At 44.1% G+C, this 21,034-nt stretch overlaps 2 protein-coding genes across 2 annotated transcripts; both read left to right on the forward strand.

Moving 5' to 3' along the window:
* The first annotated feature begins 1,740 nt into the window (after positions 1-1,740).
* Positions 1,741-15,344, forward strand: LOC143338967 (thrombospondin-2-like). Its single transcript, XM_076759902.1, has 23 exons — positions 1,741-1,985; positions 2,113-2,178; positions 2,327-2,463; positions 4,186-4,471; positions 4,691-4,990; positions 5,045-5,229; positions 6,216-6,309; positions 6,410-6,574; positions 6,822-6,998; positions 7,077-7,250; positions 7,575-7,705; positions 8,424-8,558; positions 8,658-8,876; positions 8,958-9,065; positions 9,170-9,329; positions 9,789-9,907; positions 10,128-10,362; positions 10,599-10,826; positions 10,916-11,046; positions 11,315-11,455; positions 11,647-11,744; positions 14,009-14,148; positions 15,027-15,344. The coding sequence occupies exons 2-23, from the start codon at positions 2,115-2,117 to the stop codon at positions 15,032-15,034; spliced, it is 3,435 nt and encodes a 1,144-aa protein (XP_076616017.1). The 5' UTR covers positions 1,741-1,985; positions 2,113-2,114; the 3' UTR covers positions 15,035-15,344.
* An 866-nt stretch (positions 15,345-16,210) lies between these two features.
* On the forward strand, positions 16,211-20,329 carry LOC143339159 (potassium channel subfamily K member 1-like). The gene is made up of 3 exons (XM_076760234.1): positions 16,211-16,704; positions 18,000-18,404; positions 19,211-20,329. The coding sequence occupies exons 1-3, from the start codon at positions 16,353-16,355 to the stop codon at positions 19,516-19,518; spliced, it is 1,065 nt and encodes a 354-aa protein (XP_076616349.1). The 5' UTR covers positions 16,211-16,352; the 3' UTR covers positions 19,519-20,329.
* Positions 20,330-21,034: the final 705 nt, after the last annotated feature.

Below are 21,034 nucleotides of genomic sequence, written 5' to 3' on the forward strand. Positions count from 1 at the left end.
CATGCATGTGTGTTTTGCCTGCACAGCACATGGCTTTTGTTTATCTGGCCACTGAACTGTGCCTATAAACAAATAAATGAATTACAGTCCCTAAGAACTCATGTGCTCCATGTCTGCCGATGCTGTCCTGTCCCCGACCTTCTCTGATCTTGCACTGGTGTTCGTCCCTTCTTGTAAATCCTTTTACATTAAGCCCATGTAATTCTCTGACCACTGCATGCTTAGAGTGGTGCTGGCAATTGCAGGATACTGTCTGGCCTGCCTGGCGGTAAGGCTGCTTCTCACAGCGAGGGCTTAAAGCAGAGTGCAAAAGCCGTTTGAGTTCTCTGGTCTGGTTACCTTTAGAGAAATGGGGCAATTGCTGCCGCTCCACCTCAGCCCTTTCTCAAGCTGCCTGATTGCGTAAAGTGCCCTGTTTCTCAGCATCTCACCGGCAGTCTTGCTGTTGCTTTCGCAGGCCTGCTTACGGCTCATGACGGCCCCGCGACCTTCAGTCACTTTCACCTCTCTGAGGCAGTGAGCGGAGTGCCCTCTTTAAATCTGTTTTCTTTCTATAAACACAGGCGAAGACAGTCACAGACTATGAGAGAGAACAGAATGTGCCTTCCACATGGCATATCAGTCCATGACTGTCACGCTGGACTTTGCCAAGTAATCTCACCCAAGTCTTTACCTTTTATATCCCCTCAGATCTTGTTACTTTGGTGCTTTTCTGTGCCTCTAGAGCAGTGACGGCACCTGCTTTCACTGTCTCCACTGTTGAACCAGTTCCAGGAAGAAACATTGCGTCCGTCCCCATTTGCTCTCCTGTTGTGATGTTTCCAGGTATCTCCAAGAGGAGACTTCTGTCGGAGCTGTGCGTGTGTGTCTAAGTGTTTTTGTATGGGCACAGGCGCTTGCATGTGTGTGCATGCATGTGTTCACACATCTGTGAGATTCATTATTCCACAAGTGGAGTCTACAGATGGAAAATGTGATTCAGGATGATGATGCCTCTTTGACTCAGCAGGGAGAAGACCAAACAGAGAGAGAGAGAGAGAGAGGCAGAGAGGGAGTGAGAGGGGGAGGAAGAGAGAGGGAGAGAGAGAGAGAGAGAGAGAGTGAGAGAAAGGAAGGAGAGATGATGGTCCCAGTGGAAGTAGATGTTTTTGTATTCCACCAGCTTTCTCATCTTTACCTCACGGTCTTCTGCAGACATCAAGAAAAATCAAACAAATGCACAAACACACACACACACACACACACACACACACACACACACACACACACACACACATCAAGTCTCTCATTTGCACCAGGGATTTATGGTGATGCCAGTTTTCTTGCTGCTAAAATATTGGAAAACTCAAGTTAGCCAATAAGCGTGCATGTGTGTGCGTGTGCGTGCATTTCAATGTGTGAGTGCATGTTTTCGTGTGTGTCTCAGTTTGGAGAGTGAAGAGTGTAAATGATGTGTCTGGGAAACCTGCATCGAGATGTCAACACACACACACACACACACACACGCGCACACACATACACACACACAGAGTTCCTTCCTTCCAGCTGGGCTTCTCGCTGGGAGATATGCAGCACAGTTCATCGCCAGACAGACGGGTAATATATGGCCCCCGCTCCTGCCTCACACACACATACACACACACACACACACACACACACACACACACACACACACACACACACACATTCTCAAACAAATACATAACCACATTAGAACTTTCTACAGAACTAACAGAGCCGTCTGCATGTTCTTCACTCAGATTTCACTCGCACCAGCCTCTGTTTCTTTTTGCATGCTCCAACAACAAATTACTGAGGAAGTCATGCCGGTCCAGATGCCGAGGTGAGAAGGGAACAAGGAGACAAGGAAATAAGGAAAAGGAGACAGACATTCCATCCCAGCTCCTGTGGAGCTGCAGCAGGGACGAGTCTACCAGCCTTGATTTCTTATTGTGGAGAAAAGCAGACCAGCGAGGAGTACACAGGTATGCAGGCTTTCATCGTCCTCTTCTTTTATCTCCTCTGCAGCAGTCCTGCTTGCATTGTGCGGTGGTGTAGCAGTATAGTTGCTGTAATTCACGGTGACTGCATATGTGATTTATGTGTGAACAGGAATGAGTCCGCTGAGAGGTTTCCCTTGGCTTCTGATATTCCTCTATGCAGCAGCTATGTGTGCAGGTACCACACACACTCTCATGCGTGCATTTGCTCACAGGCGCAAATAGAATACCTGCATTCAAATATATGCACAAAGGGAGTTTCTTTACCTCTTTTTTTATGGTAAAAAATCTAGCACAGACCACACACACTTGTGCCTCCTCCACAGGGGTCAGTGGTACAAAGGTCGACAACGTGTCGTCAGAAATCTGTCGTCATCCATGTGAGGAGCTGGTGGCCTTGCTCACTGAGATCCAAGGCCTGCGTATTGTCACCAGCAGCCTTCTTGAAGATCTAGAGAGAGTTGTAAGACACACAAATACATGCGCATGTATCATCTGCATGTCGGCATTTGTTGTGTTTAGCTCTCTGATGCAGCATTTATTTTCATAAGAACTTGAAATTTAGAAGGAAAAGAAAAAAGAACATTTTAGAAAATATTTGTACATTTTCTTTCCTATGAAAAATTATTTTTAACTTGTGAAAATGATCACTTAGAGGTGTTTTAACTTGAGTAAAAAAAATTAATTTGACTAGTTGTGTGATTGCAACAAACAAATGGAGACGATTACAGAGAGTGCTGTCTAAGTCTACCAGCCTCTGCAATGCGCTTTACGTTGTATTTGATGGGGAAGAGCTTTGGGAGAATTTGTGGGACAAAACCAACAGAGAGTAACTCTTTTTCAGTGCAAATGGAACAAGTAGCGACATCCTTTTTTCTGGCAGGAATCACTGTGGTTTGCAGTAAATGTCCTGGTAATTTGGGGGGAAAAAAACAAGCCGAAAGAATACCATCAGTGTTAAAGGTGGGGTGAGTCATTCTGGAGAAAGATTGTTGATATTTGAGCTCAACACCCAAACAAATACACCCCTCCCTTCAGGGCTCCCTCAGAAGCCACGTCCCTCAAATTCATGGACATGCAGAGAGGACGGTGCGGTTTCCCAGAGCCGGCACGCCACTTCCAGACCGATACTCGCAACTCTCCCGCAATTACAGCTAACGTCTAAACAACAGCATTGCTTGGCAAACTAGAAAGCAAGCTGATTGTGGGAAAGTACTTCAACTGACACGCAAATCACAACCAACACAAACAAAAACAGCAATGCTGATGTTACCCACAGATCAAGCAGAAACAGAGCGACCTGTGCATTCTTCTTCATGCCTATCAACTATCAGAGGTCTCTCCATCTGTGGAAAGCCTCGCTGTTGTTTGCATGTTATGTTGTTAACATGTCCTGTACACAAGCACGAACACCACCTGTTGCTGATTGGCTGGAATAGTGTTGTGTGGCTTGGTCTGAGCCACTTTGTTTCCCATTTCCCATTTTCCCAGACACTATCTTTTTTTATCATATACACAGACAAGACAGGTAAGCTGACGGTGAGGAGATATTTGCTGAATTTGACGAAAAGTGTCCTGACTCACCCCACTTTTAAACGGAAACTTTCGGATTTTTCAATCTTGACTCTATTTTCCCATGTTTTTGTATTTAAGAGACTAATGGGGGCAGCAATTTTTGAAAATGGTCCAGTATTGAGAGAGAGTACTGCAGCCAGCAGCTGCAAAATGGGCTGCAATCCAATCTTTTGGAGCAATTGTGAACTGTCAATGTGCACTAAAAGTTCCTGTTTTTGCCACAGACTGGCTCAGATTGTTATTATAAGTGCCTGAAAACATTATGGAAAGAATCCCTACAGAGATAAACCTTTTTCTTTTGTTTAACCAGAAACTACATCTCTCTCACCAACAGACTCCATTTACAAAAAGAGCAATTTTACCTCACTGATCAGAGAATAAGTTTCATTCAAACTTGACAGAAACAAAATAAAACTCACTAAAAGCACCATAACCACCATGGTTAGTGCTCCCACTGTTTCGAAATGTTGGCAGTACAACCATCATTCCAGCCTAATTCATTTGTTCCTGTGTGTACTAATACAAAACAATAGATTTAATTAGAGAAAAAAAATCTGCTGATTGAATGTTTTGAAAATGAAATGCAACCTTTATGTATTTGTATTCGCAGTCAAAGGAAAATGAGGTGATGCGCATATCTTTGGCTGAACTGAGCAACAGCAGCAGTGGCAGCAGCCGTGGTCGTGGTGGCAGCCTTGGCAATGGCCGTGGTGGGAGCCATGGCAACGGCCGCGGCGATGGCTATGGTCATGGAGGTGGCCGTGGCGATGGCTATGGTCATGGAGGTGGCCGCGGCGATGGCTATGGTCATGGAGATGGCCGCGGCGATGGCTATGGTCATGGAGGTGGCCGCGGCGATGGCTATGGTCATGGAGGTGGCCACGCCGATGGCTATGGTCATGGAGATGACCGCGGCGATGACTATGGTCATGGAGGTGTCCACGGCGATGGCTATGGTCATGGAGGTGGCCACGGCGATGGCTATGGTCATGGAGATGACCGCGGCGATGACTATGGTCATGGAGGTGGTCGCGCCGATGGCTATGGTCATGGAGGTGGCCGCGCCGATGGCTATGGTCATGGAGGTGGCCGCGGCGATGGCTATGGTCATGGAGATGACCGCGGCGATGGCTATGGTCATGGAGGTGGTCGCGGCGGTGGTCGCGGCGATGGCTATGGTCATGGAGGTGGTCGCGGCGATGGCTATGGTCATGGAGATGGCCGCGGCGATGGCTATGGTCATGGAGGTGGTCGCGGCGATGGCTACGGTCATGGAGGTGGTCGCGGCGATGGCTATGGTCATGGAGATGGCCGCAGCAATGGCTATGGTCGTGGAGGTGGCCGTGGCGATGGCTATGGCCGTGGCGATGGCTATGGTCGTGGAGGTGGCCGTGGCGATGGCTATGGTCATGGAGGTGACCGTGGTAGCAGCCTTGGCAATGGCCGTAGTGATGACTATGATCAAGGAGATGGCCGTGGTGGCAGCCATGGCAATGGCCATGATGATGGCCATGGCGATGGTCATTTTGGCGACGGCGATCTTGACGATCTTGACAGAGACCGAGACGGGGAGATCTGGTGTGTGCAGGATGGGCGAGTCTACGAGCAGGGCGACGACTGGGAGGTTGACAGCTGCACCTCCTGCACTTGCCAGGTCAGCACTGTCTTACGTAACTACAATCTAGAATATCAGCAGTGAAGTCTTTCCTGGGAGAGTGCCATGCAAGCCTCTGAATTAAAGTAAGATCTGTCATAGATTAGACTGCATCAGCTTCATTAAATGGTCAATCTTCTACAATGCAATCACTCCCATCTTTATCTGTAATTCCATTTTCTATGTAGGCCAGAGCAGTTTTGAGTTTTTCTGGGGAAGTCCAAGTCAAGTCTCAGGTCCTCATTGTGACTTATGTCTGACTCAAGTCCAAGTCTCTTTGTGTTATTTTGTTTGATTTATGTATACAACGTTAATTACTTGCAACTTGACTCTTGAAAGCTATAATGTTAAGTCTCAAGATTTGACCTGCTAAAATCCTGGAACCAGAAAAACTTAAGGGAATAGTTTGACATTTTGGGAAACAGGCTTAGATGAGAAGATTGATAGCATGTAATTCTTATCTGTTAAATATGAAGCTACAGCCAGGACACTGTTAGCTTAGGTAAGCATGAAAACTGGTTCTGTTCAGAGGTTAAAAAATCAGTGTACCAGCACCTCTAAAGCTCATGCTTGGTTTGTTTAATCTGTACAAAAAGCTGAAATGTAGAAACGACAAGTTGTGGTTTTACGGATGGTTATGCGCTAAGCTAACGGTCTCCTGGCTGTAGCCAAAGAGATACTTAAGTTTCACTTGTATCCAATGTGGTTTCATTTATTTCCAGCGCTGCCTTTGTTAGTCTCCTCTATTTTATGATTGCTTCATCCTCTTCTCTGAGTCTGTTTCTCTTCAAAAGACATCATTAGTTCTGTCAAGGATGGATTGAGGGAGTAGCCAGACATATTATGAATCATGACAGCATACCATTCCTCTGCGAGGACTGGCACTTAGAAAAACATCTGGCTCAAACTAGCATGGCTTGACTAAAAATAGTGTTACAGATTATGAATATGTGAACACTGGTTTGTATCTTCCTCACCTTGAGCAGGATGGAAAGGTGGTGTGCCAGCAGGCGTCGTGCCCTCCTGTGTCCTGCATCAATCCCTCCTTTATCGATGGAAAGTGCTGTCCTGTCTGTCTCAGTGAGTTTTTCTTGTCTGTAAATATTGTTTGGCGTGGAAAATGAGTGCTAAGATCACAACATTTGATAAAGGTATACCAACAGTGTATGTGTGTATAAAGATAATGAAGACGGCTGGTCCCCGTGGTCTGAGTGGACCGACTGTTCAGTCACCTGTGGACGAGGAGGGCATCAAAGGGGCCGATCCTGCAATGGCATCATGCCGTCCTGCACCGGCCCGTCAGTCCAAACCCGCAGTTGCATGCTGACAAAGTGTGAACGCAAGGGTAGGACATCACTCTGCAAGTCTGATCTGTCACGTCGTGATTTAATTTATTTTTGGTGATTGATTGAGCATGGCCGGTTCGAGAGAATTAAATGAAGTATGGAACTTCAGACAAATGGATTTTAGAGATTGGAATCATAATCAGAAGCATTTTGCAGTTCTGTAAAAGTATATACACCGAGAATTCAAGGCTACTATACAAAAAACATGGACTTCTTACAATGTTTGTGTCCTTGTTTCATGTCTAGCGCGTGCTGACGGGAACTGGGGCCTTTGGTCTCCTTGGTCCGCTTGTACAACCACATGTGGCGACGGCACCATCACGCGGGTTCGTCTCTGCAACAACCCCCCACCACAGAAGGGGGGCAAAGGGTGCAAGGGCAGCGCCAGGGAGACACAACCTTGCAACAATACGCTCTGCCCCAGTGAGTATACGAGCGCAAACGCACATCCAGGCTGTCGCACTTCACTGGTGTACAGGTAAATAATGTCTTTGTGTGTAGTTGCCGGAGGCTGGACAAGCTGGAGTGAATGGTCACTTTGCTCAGAGTCGTGTGGGGGAGGTCTTATCAGTCGTCAGCGGGAGTGTTCCCACCCTGCTCCTCAGAACGGTGGCAAATCTTGTGCTGGAGATGCTGTGGACTATGAAGCATGTAACAAACAGCCATGTCCTATAGGTAAACCTTAACCCTGTCCACAAACCTCAGGCTACAGGTACATTTTAAACTGTGTGAGCAGATATTACTCTAAAAGTGGGCTAAGCCTTGCAACCATGGATAAACCTTATTTCTTTTTTATTGGATGAAAAATATATTTTTTAGAGGATTAGAAAAGAATGTCCTACAGGGTTTATTCTGCCTTTATTCAATTATTGAGGCTTAGGATAGAACAGACAAATGCTTCAAATATAAACTTTGTCAGAATAATGTAGGTGCTGTTAACCCGCTGGATTATATGGATTGTGTATAAATGCCTTTTTGTGCACATTTGTATGGTTTCAGATATATGTTTGCTGTCAAATCCCTGTTTCCCTGGGGTGGAGTGCACATCGTATATCGATGGATCATGGGAATGTGGACACTGTCCGTTGGGTTTAAATGGCAACGGCACTCACTGTGAAGATGAGAATGAGGTAATAAGAGCAGGCGACATGACATCAGCCAGTTAATGGCTCGATGTCACCGATGTGGGGAACTGCAGACAACAGTTTGATGAAACTGTCCCATATAATGTTATAGTTGATATCAACTAATCCTGCACCGACAGCAGGACTTGATAACTTCCTCTGATGTCACCAGTAGGTTGATTTTACCTTCTCTGGCTTAGTTTGACTCTGTGACATTAAGGTAGGTTGTACACTTTCCAGAAGCTGAAAGTTTCTCTCTGATCCTGCCTGATCACCTTTTGAACGCTATGACTGGTCAGTTCAACCTCTAGTTTGTAAATGAAGGTTCCGCTATCACCTAATTTGACCAAATCCACCAGAATAAATGTTGCCATTGTGCGGTTCTGCAAACCGGGTTAGGTTTGGGCAGAAAAAGCACTTGGTTCGGTAAAGGAAAAGATCAGGTTTTGGCTTAAAATACCCTGAACTGCATCACTTTGATGCCTGCTGTAGAAATGCTGATTCGATACATGTGAAACATGCAAATGTACCGTATCTGTGGTGTGCAGAAATGCACAATGCCTTCACTTGATTCAGGCGACTGGGCTGCTCTGACATAATGATCATCTCCAAAGCAATAAATGTTACATTGTCTGATCCTGGCAGAGAGCCCCTCGGGTCAAACCTTTGTATTTACAGTAAGTGTTTGATATGCTGAACAGGGTTAATCTCTCTCTCCCTGCAGTGTGAAGTGGACGATGTGTGTGTCACACAGTGTGTAAACACAGACCCTGGGTTCTACTGTCTGCCCTGTCCTCCTCGCTATAAAGGCACCCAGCCATATGGCCTCGGACTGCAGGAAGCCCTGAAAATCAAGCAGGCATGCATCTTTGAATGTTAATTTTCATTTTTGTGAACTGTTTTCCTCAATTTGAACTAGACATACTGTTATATTCTTAAATGCTTGCATTGGTTGTAGGTGTGTGAACCATACAACCCTTGCAAAGACAACACACACACCTGCCACAAGTATGCTCAGTGTGTGTACCTGGGCCTGGCGTCTGAGGTTTTGTTCAAGTGTGTGTGTGCTGTCGGGTTCGCCGGCGATGGCTTCCTGTGTGGTGAAGACTCTGATCTGGATGGCTGGCCCAACAACAGATTACCCTGCAAGCAGAACGCAACGTATCACTGTCAAAAGGTAAAAGAGTAAAAAATCTAATCTGATTGGTTGGCTGTGGTCTGGTTGGATTTTACAAAACTGGGTTGTGATTGGCTGCAGGATAATTGCCCCATGCTACCAAACTCTGGACAAGAAGACCTGGACATGGATGGACAGGGAGACGCCTGCGATCCAGATGATGATAATGATGACATCATCGATGAAAGGGTGAGACTGTGGCTCAGTCCTGGAGTAACTTTGACTGAAAACAGGCCGATATTCACATCAGCTGTGTGTGTGTGTGTGTGCATGAATGTGTGCGCTTGGCATAGGACAACTGCCCGCTGGTGTACAACCCCCGGCAGTTTGACTCTGACAGAGATGGGGTCGGGGACCGCTGTGATAACTGTCCATTTGATAGCAACCCGCTGCAGACAGACACTGATGACAACGGAGAAGGAGACGCCTGCAGCATCGACATTGATGGAGACGGTAGGAGCTACTCAGTAAAGCAGACCTGGAACATTCAGTTACTTGTCCCATTTTTTTCAGTCTCCCAACAACGTTCAAACCCAGAGGAATTTCTAGTTGTATTTGAGGTGACGGTGCTTTTAGTTTGTTTGCCTGTCAGTGCCATCATATCTCCTGTAATGCTACTTGTTGCTATAATGCTGCCTTCAAATTGTCAGATTTTTGGGGGTCCAGAAGACAGAAAAACTATATTTTCTCTTGTAAAAGGAAAATAAACTCTGCGGTAATAAACCCTGGAGACCGAGACCGGGATCAATTGGTAGTGTAGTAAAAAATAAAAGTGGATTTACTGTCCAGTTACTCTTTAAATACAGATCAAATTATATTTATCCAAACAAAGTCTTGATCAATATTGGTTGGAGATTTGTTGTTATGTGTAAAAAGGAAATACAGTTGATCTTTGTTTATGTCTTTCTGCAGAGGTCCTGAATGACCGCGACAACTGTCCCCTTGTCTACAACACTGACCAGAGGGACACAGACCTGGATGGTGTTGGAGACCAGTGTGACAACTGTCCCCTTCTACACAACCCACGGCAGGTGCTTGAAAACACAAACGCTTACAAGTACATCTACTGAAAAATGCATTAAGAAACAAGATTGATGCTGGTGGCGCTGCCTCACAGAACATCTGGTTCAGGGTAACAATTTATTAGCGGCGTTCAATCAGGGATGGATGGGTGATTGTTTTTGGTGTGTGCTTGGTGTGTGTGTGTGTGTGTGTGTGTGTGTGTGTGTGGGTGGGTGTGTGTGTTTACAGCTTGACTCTGACAGTGACCTAGTTGGGGACATGTGCGACGACAACAACGACATCGACGAGGACGGCCACCAAAACTCTCTGGACAACTGTCCCTACATCGCCAACAGCAACCAGGCCGACCATGATAAGGACGGGAAAGGAGACGTCTGCGACCATGACGACGACAACGACGGTATCCCTGACGACCGGGACAACTGCAGACTGGTGCCCAACAGGGACCAGATGGACTCTGATGGTCAGTGCTGCTACGGCTGACGTACGAGTCATGATAAATGGGTTTTGCAGGGTAATTCTTGTGACTATCAGTCCAGTATGTCTCCAGTGCTCCATGTTAATGTTGGACATCAACATAAACAGTCTATGGCTCTCCACGGGGTGATTAATCAAACATAAAAGGCTCTTTAATCTATCCACCATCATACAAGTCTTTCTCACGGTTGCATTCTCTGTCCTCGTTCGTCTCTCCTGCAGGTGACGGTAGCGGCGACGCGTGCTTTGACGACTTTGACAACGACAGTATTCCAGATGCGCTGGATCCCTGTCCGATGAACCAGGATATCGGGTCTACAGACTTCAGGAAGTTTCAGGTTGTTTTGTTGGACCCTAAAGGCACCACGCAGTCTGACCCTCTGTGGGTGATCCGCAGCCAAGGCACTGAGCTGCTGCAGACGGCCAACTCGGACCCTGGCATCGCTTTAGGTCAGATTAACTATAAAAAACAAGACTAGCCCATACAAATATACTGGAAATTCTTCCCTTACAAAATGAATATCTCTTTGTTTAAACAGGATATGACAAGTTCAGCTCTGTAGACTTCAGTGTGACATTTTATGTGAACACCAACCGAGATGACGACTATGCGGGCATCGTGTTCGCCTACCAGTCCAGTCGACGCTTCTATGTTGTCATGTGGAAACAGGTGACGATGGCTCATATTGGCCTCACTAATGACAGTAGTTATGTTTATCTTTATACACCGACAAATATCTTCTTGCCGCCTTTATAATTCTCTTTTATGTCTTTGCACAATCTTAGCAGCAAAAATAGAAAAGCATAAAAGACTTTTTTTCATTCAAAAGACTTCTTTTTGTGTGCGGTGACGGTGTTCAGCCATGTGCTACTCTACCGACACCAACTCAGCCTTCACTCCCTTTTATCCTCCACATTCTGTGTTTCTGTGAGAGCAGGTGTCTCAAGGCTACTGGGAGAAAAAGCCGTCCAAAGCTTTTGGCACAGCGGGAGTCTCGATCAAACTGGTCAACTCCATCACAGGACCAGGGGAATATCTGCGCAATGCCCTGTGGCACACCGGAAACACCAGACACCAGGCATGAATCAGTGACTCGCTTTGTCATAAATCACACAAAATTTCTCATTTGAACAGATAAACCTTCCCTAAAACAACCTTGGACAGACTGTCCTTTATTAGATTGGCACAGTAAAGCTCTGATACACAAGTCCAATTTTCTTGTCCACCCTAACGTCTATGTGTGTGTGTGTGTGTGTGTGTCTGTTTTAGGTCAGAACATTGTGGCATGACCCCAATAAAATTGGCTGGAAGGACTTCACCGCCTACCGCATGCACCTCATCCACAGACCCAAGACTGGGTTCATCAGGTACAAAGACTGTCATTATCACTTAGAAATGCCAGTTTCCCACCTTGAGTTCACGATCCAGCGGTGGTTAGATTTGTCCAAGCGAGATTCTGGAATTAGACCGACCCCAGAATGTCTAGCATATGTGAGGAAATTACTCTTTTCCCTTGTGTTTTGTTATTTCTTTAAGCACAGACAGTCACAACAGGACAACTGGCATCTGAACCTGCAGATACACTGAATTTGGAGCCACTTTTACGTTTTCACGTTGATTGTCCGTAAACCACAGCTGGATTATGATCGTGGAAATCATCCAGGTTTTAAAGTTACAAAAACAATGTTTGGACTCGGAGAAACAACAGCTCCTCCCAAGTGAAACTGCTTCCACATGAGCAGTAACCTTTACATTTTAATTTACTGCCAAAATATTTGTTGTTACTGGCTTGGCTTTCAAAGAGCTGTACAAGTGTTTTAGCCCATTTACTACACATACACGTCATTTTCCCGTATGGTTTGAAGGCCAGACACTACGGGCAAAAACATTGTTTTTTCACTCACTGCTCAGTTCAGACTACTGGAAATAAAATGTCCAAAACACACATTTAGGTGTGTTTTAGTTCAGATTTCTGTTCCTTAAATAAGTGCATATTCAAGAGAATAATGCACCTTTGCATATTCCAACATTTTAATTATAAAAGTATCCCATAATTAGATTTTTTTTAATCACTGTTGACAGTATTTTCTTATTTATGGCTGATAAAAAGAAATACGGAAACTTCCTTCTGTAAAAACCTTTGATGCTAATAACTCTAATTTTGACCCTGGCTTTATCTAATTTTCAGGTTTCTGTTCTGAAAATGTATGCAAATTAGTAGATATTTATTCAAATAATGCACATTTAAACATAGAATTTCGGAAAACTTGTGATACCAAAACTTAATTTAAGTTATCAACTGGGGAAGTTTCACGCTCATATCTAAAGAATTAATTACATTTTTCACCCTATTCACCTGTCGTGTGAACATGTTTTCCCCCTCGTTTTCAAGCATCCACCAGTTTTTGCTCATTTCTGTGTAGTATGACAATCAAGTTACAGAGACTTTAGGCTTAATTAAGATTTCTGAACATCATGAGTGTGCTTATTTTTGTGAAACTGGAGTTTGTAGTGTCCCCAAAGTGAGTTAACAAAGTCAATGAAAACAAATCACTGAAAGCAATCTAAAAAAAAAAAAGAAAATTCAAAGCTCAAGCAAACGCTGGCGTGGTCCTTTAGATCAAACTTTCGTGGCTCAGGCAGTACCAGTTCAGTTCCTGTAGGTTGCAGTGGAACAACAATCTGCTGGATAACTTCTTAAATTTGTGAAAATCACATTCAGTGCCACCTCTGAAAAAGAAATTCACCCTCAGATGTTCTTGCACTGGAGGATATCATCCATCTCCAAGAGTTATTTTATAACAGTGTAATTCACTTTCTTTGTTGTACCCGCTTCTCCTCAACCTGCCACATCTACTTCTGCTTAGTTGTACTTCTCACTAATGGACTTTCAAAAACACCCCCCGGGCAGTGAGTTCTCTGTGCTTTGTGCTGTTTATGTGCAGATGGAGAGAACAACATCAGCACCGTGGTGAGGTTTTCAGGCTGAGAAAAAGTGAGCCGAATGAGAACAAAACTGTAATGTGCCAAGCCCAGTTGTTCAAATGAGTCAAACGCTGCTAAAGAAGGCTGTCGCTGAAGATGCAAGTGGTGGCTGTGTTGCATTCGGGGTGCTGAATGATTGTAGGATGACAGTATGCTTACTGAATGTGAGACTGAAAAGAAGCTCCTGCTCTTTGATTGCGAAGGACAGACACACATTGATATCTTGGATAGCTGCTATTGAAGCTAAACTGTAGCTGCTTTAAATATAACTCTGTTTGACGTCATGTCCTCAGTGTTTATTTAGTGATAGTAAAACAGGGAACAGGGAGGAAAATCCATTAATAAGCAGCAAATGTGACTAACCCCAAGTCAAAGTACCAGAAATCATATAGGTTAAATATACCATATAAAGTCCTGCATTGAAAATTGAGTAAAAATGACCTCTGATTAGTAAAATTCAATTAAAGAACTAATGTAAAAATTCAAAACTGGCCTCTGCCAGAGTTATACTGTTATATATTAAACACTGCATTATTAGTGCTAATATTTTGACATGTAAGCTGGATTTTAATGTTGTAGTTGGCAACATTGGTAAAACACATGATAAATGCTGTGTGTGATGATGTTAGCTGCGTTCCCATTGCAGGGTGGTGGTGTACGAGGGCAGGGAGATTCTGTCCGACTCGGGGGCGGTGTACGACCACACCCTGGCTGGAGGCAGGCTGGGACTGTTTGTCTTCTCTCAGGAACAGGTGCTCTTCTCAGACCTCAGATACGAGTGCAGAGGTAAGAGATCCAGTCAGAACATTCGTCCTGACTGCTGATCAGTGAAGGAAGACGTACTCAGATCCTTTAATTGAGTAAATGTACTGATACATGAATGTAAAAATACTCCATTCCAAGTAAAAGTTCTGCATTCCAAGTAAAAGAACATAACTATCCTTTAAGTGGCACTAAGAAAAATGGCCCCTGTGACTGATATTCTGTGTTATTATACAGGATATGACATCATTAGATTGTTGTACTGATGCATCAGTGTGTGAGCAGCATTTTCCTGCTGTAGCTTGTTGAGGTGCAGCTATTTTAACTATTTCATACACAGTAAAGTGTTTAAGACCAGCGGTTCTCAACCGAGGGTTCCAACCCTCCAAAGGGTCACAAGATTAATCTGAGGGGTCCTGTTATGATTAATGGGAGAAAAAAGAAGCAGAAAAAACACAGCTACACAGATTTTATATTAAATATCTGGACTTTTCTCTAGTCTTTGCCTTTCTGTGATTTATTGCATTCTTGGATTTGACCCCTTTGCACCTCAAACATCTATTTAAATGAAAACAGCCAGAAAACCTGCTTTTTGGGAACCACTGGTTCAATCCTCAACAATGTGTTTTAGAAGCTTATCCTATATTTGTCATGTAAAATATTCAACTGAAGCAGCTGCACCTTTCAAATTGATGTAGTGAAGTAAAAAGTATATTTATCTCTGAACTGTGGTGGAATAGAAGTGTGAAGCAGTATAACAGTACAAGCACAACACTGGAGTAAATGTAAAATGTACTTATTAACCTCCACCGCTGCTACTGATCACTGTCCCTGTCGTCCAGCGCTAACAATATGTCTCTATTGACGATATCTGTGACATTTTTCTTTATTTCCCTCCTTAGATAACTGAACAAGCCACCAGAGGTCCACATTCATTTCAGAAAATCTTCATACAACAAAGAGAGAGAGAGAGGACGCACCAGACCTTTATCCCGCCAAGACTATCAATTAGTGACCATCATCTATCTATCAGCTTTTTATGCGACAGTATTGATTCCGGGCTGTCTCATTCGCTGTATATTACTGTAAGACTCAGACAGCATTTCTAGTGACAGTAGCCTCTTGTTGCTTTTCATTTGCTTTTTGCTAATGGTTGTAAATAATTATTTATTGCCAGATGCCAGACACGAAAGGGAGCGACGGGAGATAAATTGATGATGGAGTACGCAGAGCACTGTGCAGATGTCTGGTGGTAACTTATCAATAAAATACTTGTTCTTTTTTTTTTTCTCTCTCTTTTCTTTTCTGATGACGCCAGTGCAGTACATGTACTAAGATTGTGGAAACGTGGTCTCCAGCGCCTTCTAGTGGTGAAAGTAATTATTACAAATGATGAGGAGGGGAAACGAAGCTGACAGAGACAATATGAGGTTGGTAAAGTTAGTGGTGGAAGAAGTACTACTAATACTATTAGGAGAAAGTACAAAAGCAACTAATTTAATGATCAAAACTCGGTATTTTGGACTTAATAGAAGCTGTCAGATAAATGTAGTGCAGTAAAAAGTACAATAACTCTCTTTGTGATTTAATAAGTAATATAAAATAGCAGAAAATGAAAAAAAAAAAAAAAAGTCCGAGTAAGTCAAAATTCTACTTAAGCACAGAGACCTTCTACCACTGGATAAATAAGATTTTAATTGCTTGTTCTCAGCAGAACAGTACATTTGTAATTCAGTATCTATTTCAGGGAAACATGTATCCAGCATCCCTTTGAAAGTTTCTGTCTCTGTACATCATTTCCTTTATTTTGTGTAAATGCTTAAAAAGAGTGAAATACAAACGTTTTCCCCACTGACAAATCAGTGTCTCCAAAGTAACACGACCTTGGGTTTCAAGGAAAATAAATCCTTTGTTACGACCAAACATTAAACCTGTTAAACCGGTTGCAGAGGGAAGTTCAGGGAGGAAGAAAAACACGCGCTCAGGTGCCCACACACACACACACACACACACACACACACACACACACACACACACACACACGGTAGCTACCTGGTGCGGCAAATGAGTACGTCACCATCACCTCCTCCCACTGAAACATGAAGAATGAGGAAGACGAGTTTGAGACGACAGGATAGAAGTCATTGCCCGGAAAAAGCGTTCTTTCTGTGGAATTAACTGAGCCTGTCGATAAACCAGGTGTCATTAACTTGTGGAAACTTGGAGGGATGGCGCGCGGCTGTGCCGACGGCTGGTGCGGTCGCTTTGTGCAGCGGCACCAGTCACAGCTTAATTTTGCGCTGCTGGTGGTCAGTTACATCCTTTACCTGATCGTCGGCGCTGGGATCTTCTCCGCCATCGAGCAGCCGTACGAGCGGGAGCTGCGGCAGGAGCTGAAGGCGGCGCGGCGCGACTTCCTGCGCAACAACACCTGCGTATCCGACGCGCGCCTGGAGGAGCTGCTGGCCCGCGCGCTAGAGGCCAGCAACTACGGAGTGTCCGTGCTGGGCAACGAGAGCAGCCACAACTGGGACTTTGTGTCCTCTCTGTTCTTCACCAGCACCGTGCTGACCACAACAGGTGAGGCCGCAGGTGTTGAAACTGCGGCGCGTCGAAGTGTTGCTGCCCCGCAGTGATGATTTGCTCTAATTAGCAAAGTGAGAGCAGGAAGCTGTGGTCATTCCTCTGGGTGTACGTTTCATTTGGTAGCACCTTCTGACAAGTCACGCTTTATTAAGAGTTTTATTCGTTGTAGCAAATGGCTTGTGGTTAAAAATCCCCTCCAGGCAGGTTGAAAGGCACATTATATGAACATACTCTGCTTTGAGTAATAATTGGCGTCTAGTATGACAAAAAGGTCCATTAAACTACTTCTAAAACTCTTTTAATTGCATTTACTCCGTGACTCCGGTGACTATTTTTCGTTTCAAAAGTTTAACTACTGGACAAAAGTCTCCTCCTTTACTCCAAGGCCCCGTCCCAGTTTGTGCAATGTGTGCTGGAGGTTTCACATTTCCAAACCGCACTCACAATCCTGCTCATAGGTCCACGTCAGAAGATTTGAGCTGAGCACAGAAAATAGAAAACAGCCCTCTAGTGTCAAACTGCACATACATCATTGTGCACAGTGGAGGTCAAACAGATGGATACAGATAAACAGATAAATACTTCTGGGTTTCTCACTGTCAGGGAAACCATGAAGTCTGTAGTTATACATGTTAATAAGCTGATTTTGAAGATTTAACCATTAATGAAGTCATTATCTTACAAGCTCTCTATACAGAGTGACTTAATAGAGGTGGCACTATCGTGTATTTTTCATCACGAAAAGCAGTCAAGGTTATTTGGAAGCCATCACAAGGGCAAAGTGTCTATGATTTATATTTATATTCATGTTATATATTTATATTGACCATACTAACGTGGCAGATTTTTACGTGTTGCACCACTTGTTATTCGGTAAGCAGAGGCAGGGTTAGGGGTCTTGGTGGGGATTTATTGTGGGTTTTGAAGCCCCTGAAGGCCCATAACATAGTTAAACCATTAGTTATGCTAACAGGAGCAAATTAAAAACCCGCAGAACTTTGGCCCTCAGAGTAAACATGTGAGGTGGTGGAAGTGAAACTAAATGAATAATTCATTTATTTGTTAAGCCTATTATTAATGTGCAGATTGAAGATTTAGTCAGTCTTGGATTGTCTTCCATGAGAAGACGTGTAGCCTCTCTGTTTCTTTCTTGCTTTCTTTCCTTCTGTGTAATTACTGTGATGTGTGTCGAGCTTCACAGGGGCTAAGTGGCTCCTGGAGAAGACCCTCACGTCTAATTATACCCCTGTAATTAAGGCTACATGCCTCCTGTTTGGTTGCATTTTCAGGTTATGGCCACACTGTTCCTCTCTCAGATGGAGGGAAGGCCTTCTGTATCTTCTACTCCATCTTTGGCATCCCTGTCACCCTCTTCTTCCTCTCACTGGTGGTGCAGAGGACTATAGTGCTGGTGACTCGACGTCCAGTGTCCTACTTCCACCGTCGATGGGCCATGTCGAAATCGAAGCTAGCCGCCATACATGCTACCTGCCTAGCCATCATCGTGGCCCTGCTCTTCCTCCTCATCCCTGCATGGATCTTCTCCAGTGCAGAGAAGGACTGGGACTTTCTGGAGTCTCTGTATTTCTGTTTCATCTCCCTTACAACCATTGGCCTCGGGGATTATGTTCCCGGAGAGACCCACAGTAAAGAGAAAAACCCTCACCCACAGCTGTACAGGCTGGCCATTACAAGTGAGTAGGCGGCTGAATACGCCGCCAGGCTAAGGCATTTTATCTCCAAAAGAGCTCAAGTAGTGAATCTCCTCATCCTGTAGAGCAGTGGTTCTCAACATTTATGTCCCATTGTTTCAGTTTGCAAAAGTTTATGAGTTTTGAGCAGCTCGTACATTTGTCATTGTCATGTTTCAACTGAGTGATTTTAGAGGCCTGGAAAAGTGAACGATATCCAGTAATTCACAGGGGAAAGAGGTAATTCTACAGCCATGCTGGTGGCTCTGTGAGCCTGCACTCAGGCACAGAGGGAGCCAAATGCTAACATTAGCATGCTAACACGCTGACAATAATAATGCTATATTTAGGAATTTGATATTTAATTTCCATCATATTTTGCCAATAAATCCCACTAAATCTTACACACTAGACCTTTACGAAATCAAAAAAAAAAACAAAACAAAACATCAAGTTTGCTCTGAATACTTTGTTTTCTCATGTCTTTAATCATCTCAGTTCATATGGACTCCCACACTGGGAACCACTGCTGCAGGGGATCATGAAATCCTTCAGCTGAGATTAAAACATAAAATCCTAAAAATTAACATCCAAGTTTTCATTGAATATCAATAATATGTTCATTACAGTTTCATGAACCATTTAATATTTTAGCTGTTCTGTCTGACATGGTTAAACAAAGTCATTACTGTTAGCCACCACGCCCTTTAGGCGTTGACAAAACCCTGATTTGATCTTATTAGTCATAATGTTCTGGTCTTTGTTTCCTCATGCTGCAATTGTGTGTGTGTGTATGTTTGCTCTCCTAGTCTACTTGATCCTGGGCTTGGTGTGCGTCTTGGTGGTGCTGGAGACGTGTTGCGAGCTTCCCCAGATGAGACGCCTCAGGCATAGGTTCTACCACGAAGACGTTCGCGAGCTGGACTCTGAGACCACCAACATCATCGACCGGGATCACATGAGCGACCACCTGACCGACCCCTCGGATCACGTGACAGATCATCATCCGCCAGCCATCCCCTCTGTCCTAGAACAGGCTGCGTCCCTACGGAAGGACAGCAAGTCACCACCTTACAACTCATCGTCAGGGTCTCCTGTTAATGGAACACTGAGATGACAGATTGTCTGGAACACATCCAAGGAAGATTCAATCAATGCCAACTATATTAGGTTGTATTGCTATCAATGACTTTGATAACACCCCCACAGAGGTTAAGTATATGGGACTCCCCACCTGTCAGCCCTGAAGACGCCACTTGAATGAGAGGCAGAATGTTTTCTAGGCAGCAAAGTCCAGCAGCCTTTGATTTAAACCTCTTTGGATGACCTTGACCTGGGTCGTTACAGACATCTGGAACACATTGTTTTTGAGGTGCTGGTCTATAAACTTGCGTGACTGCCCAGGACATACCGGCTTTGACCTCTGCCTAAATGTGTATGTTTGCCAATGTAAGGAGCCTGAGCACGCATACACACGAGTATATCCACATGTAAGCACTTAATCACTTAAAAAAGGGATTGCTTTCTGCAACAGCCAACACCAACACTGCAAAAGCAGGAACCACCCGCAGACTATCAGGATGGCGTTGTTTTCTTGTTCTCCCCTGTTGCTCCTTTCCCTGCAGATAAGAGCTAGGTCTATGACACAGCGGAAGGGCTGGCCCCACAAACGGAGGGAAACCCCACAAGGTTCCACTTCCTGCCAAAGCCTTGACGTCGTAATTCCAAAGTGGCACCGTTTTCTCTAGAGGAGCCTGCTCTTATCACATTAGTCTATGATGGTATTTGCATTGGAAATTTGCCTTCTTGGAAGTAGTAAAACACTACCAGGATAATCAGGCATACCATCCTATTGTACATCATGTGCAAGGACTCAAAGGACGTTCAAACACTTTTTTTTTTCTCCAGGTAATTACTGACCTTCAGCTCCTGATGGCATGTTGAAATATACTCAGCTGCCAGTTTATTAGGTTACACCTACTTTAGTTAAAGCTCTTACAATCTAATGCAGCAATCCAGTAGTAAATCCTCAGTTTATGAAGGGTAAATGTTCAGTTTTTGTTCCACATTTTAAGAGAGGTGTTGATTCAACTGTATTATCATCTTGAAGTTTGAGGTTTTTGGTGCCTTTGAGCCACATTACATCGTACAGGGATGTGTTTCTGTTAATACAGCCCTCCCTTATTGGAATGTGCACCATTCTACCACTAGAGGGCAGCCTATTCATTTTACATACAGAAGATAGACAAAGTTAGTTCCTCGAGGGCATATTTCTTTCATGCTGCTGAACAGAGTGTTTCTTAAAAATGTAATTATGCTGCAAGAATATGTATTTGTTACAACTGAGGGTGAGGGAATATGCACACTGTAGTTTTTCCGTCCATATATTTGGTCAAAGCTGCTAATCTAATGTGCTGCATATGATGGATGTTTTATATCTGATCTTTTTTTTACTCATCAGCGAGTGAGACAGCTTAACAAATGGGTTCAAATCAAAATAATCAAAAGGATCTAACTTCCATAGTTCATTTTGCTGCTGTTTTCATTTTCGTTTTGCTGGTTTATGGGTTTTAATCAAGAGCAGAACTTCATAATGGTAGTTTTTTAAAAATCCAATAAAGTGCATATAAATG

The sequence above is a fragment of the Chaetodon auriga genome, chromosome 20 (assembly GCF_051107435.1).
Source record: "Chaetodon auriga isolate fChaAug3 chromosome 20, fChaAug3.hap1, whole genome shotgun sequence".
NCBI lineage: Eukaryota > Metazoa > Chordata > Actinopteri > Chaetodontiformes > Chaetodontidae > Chaetodon > Chaetodon auriga.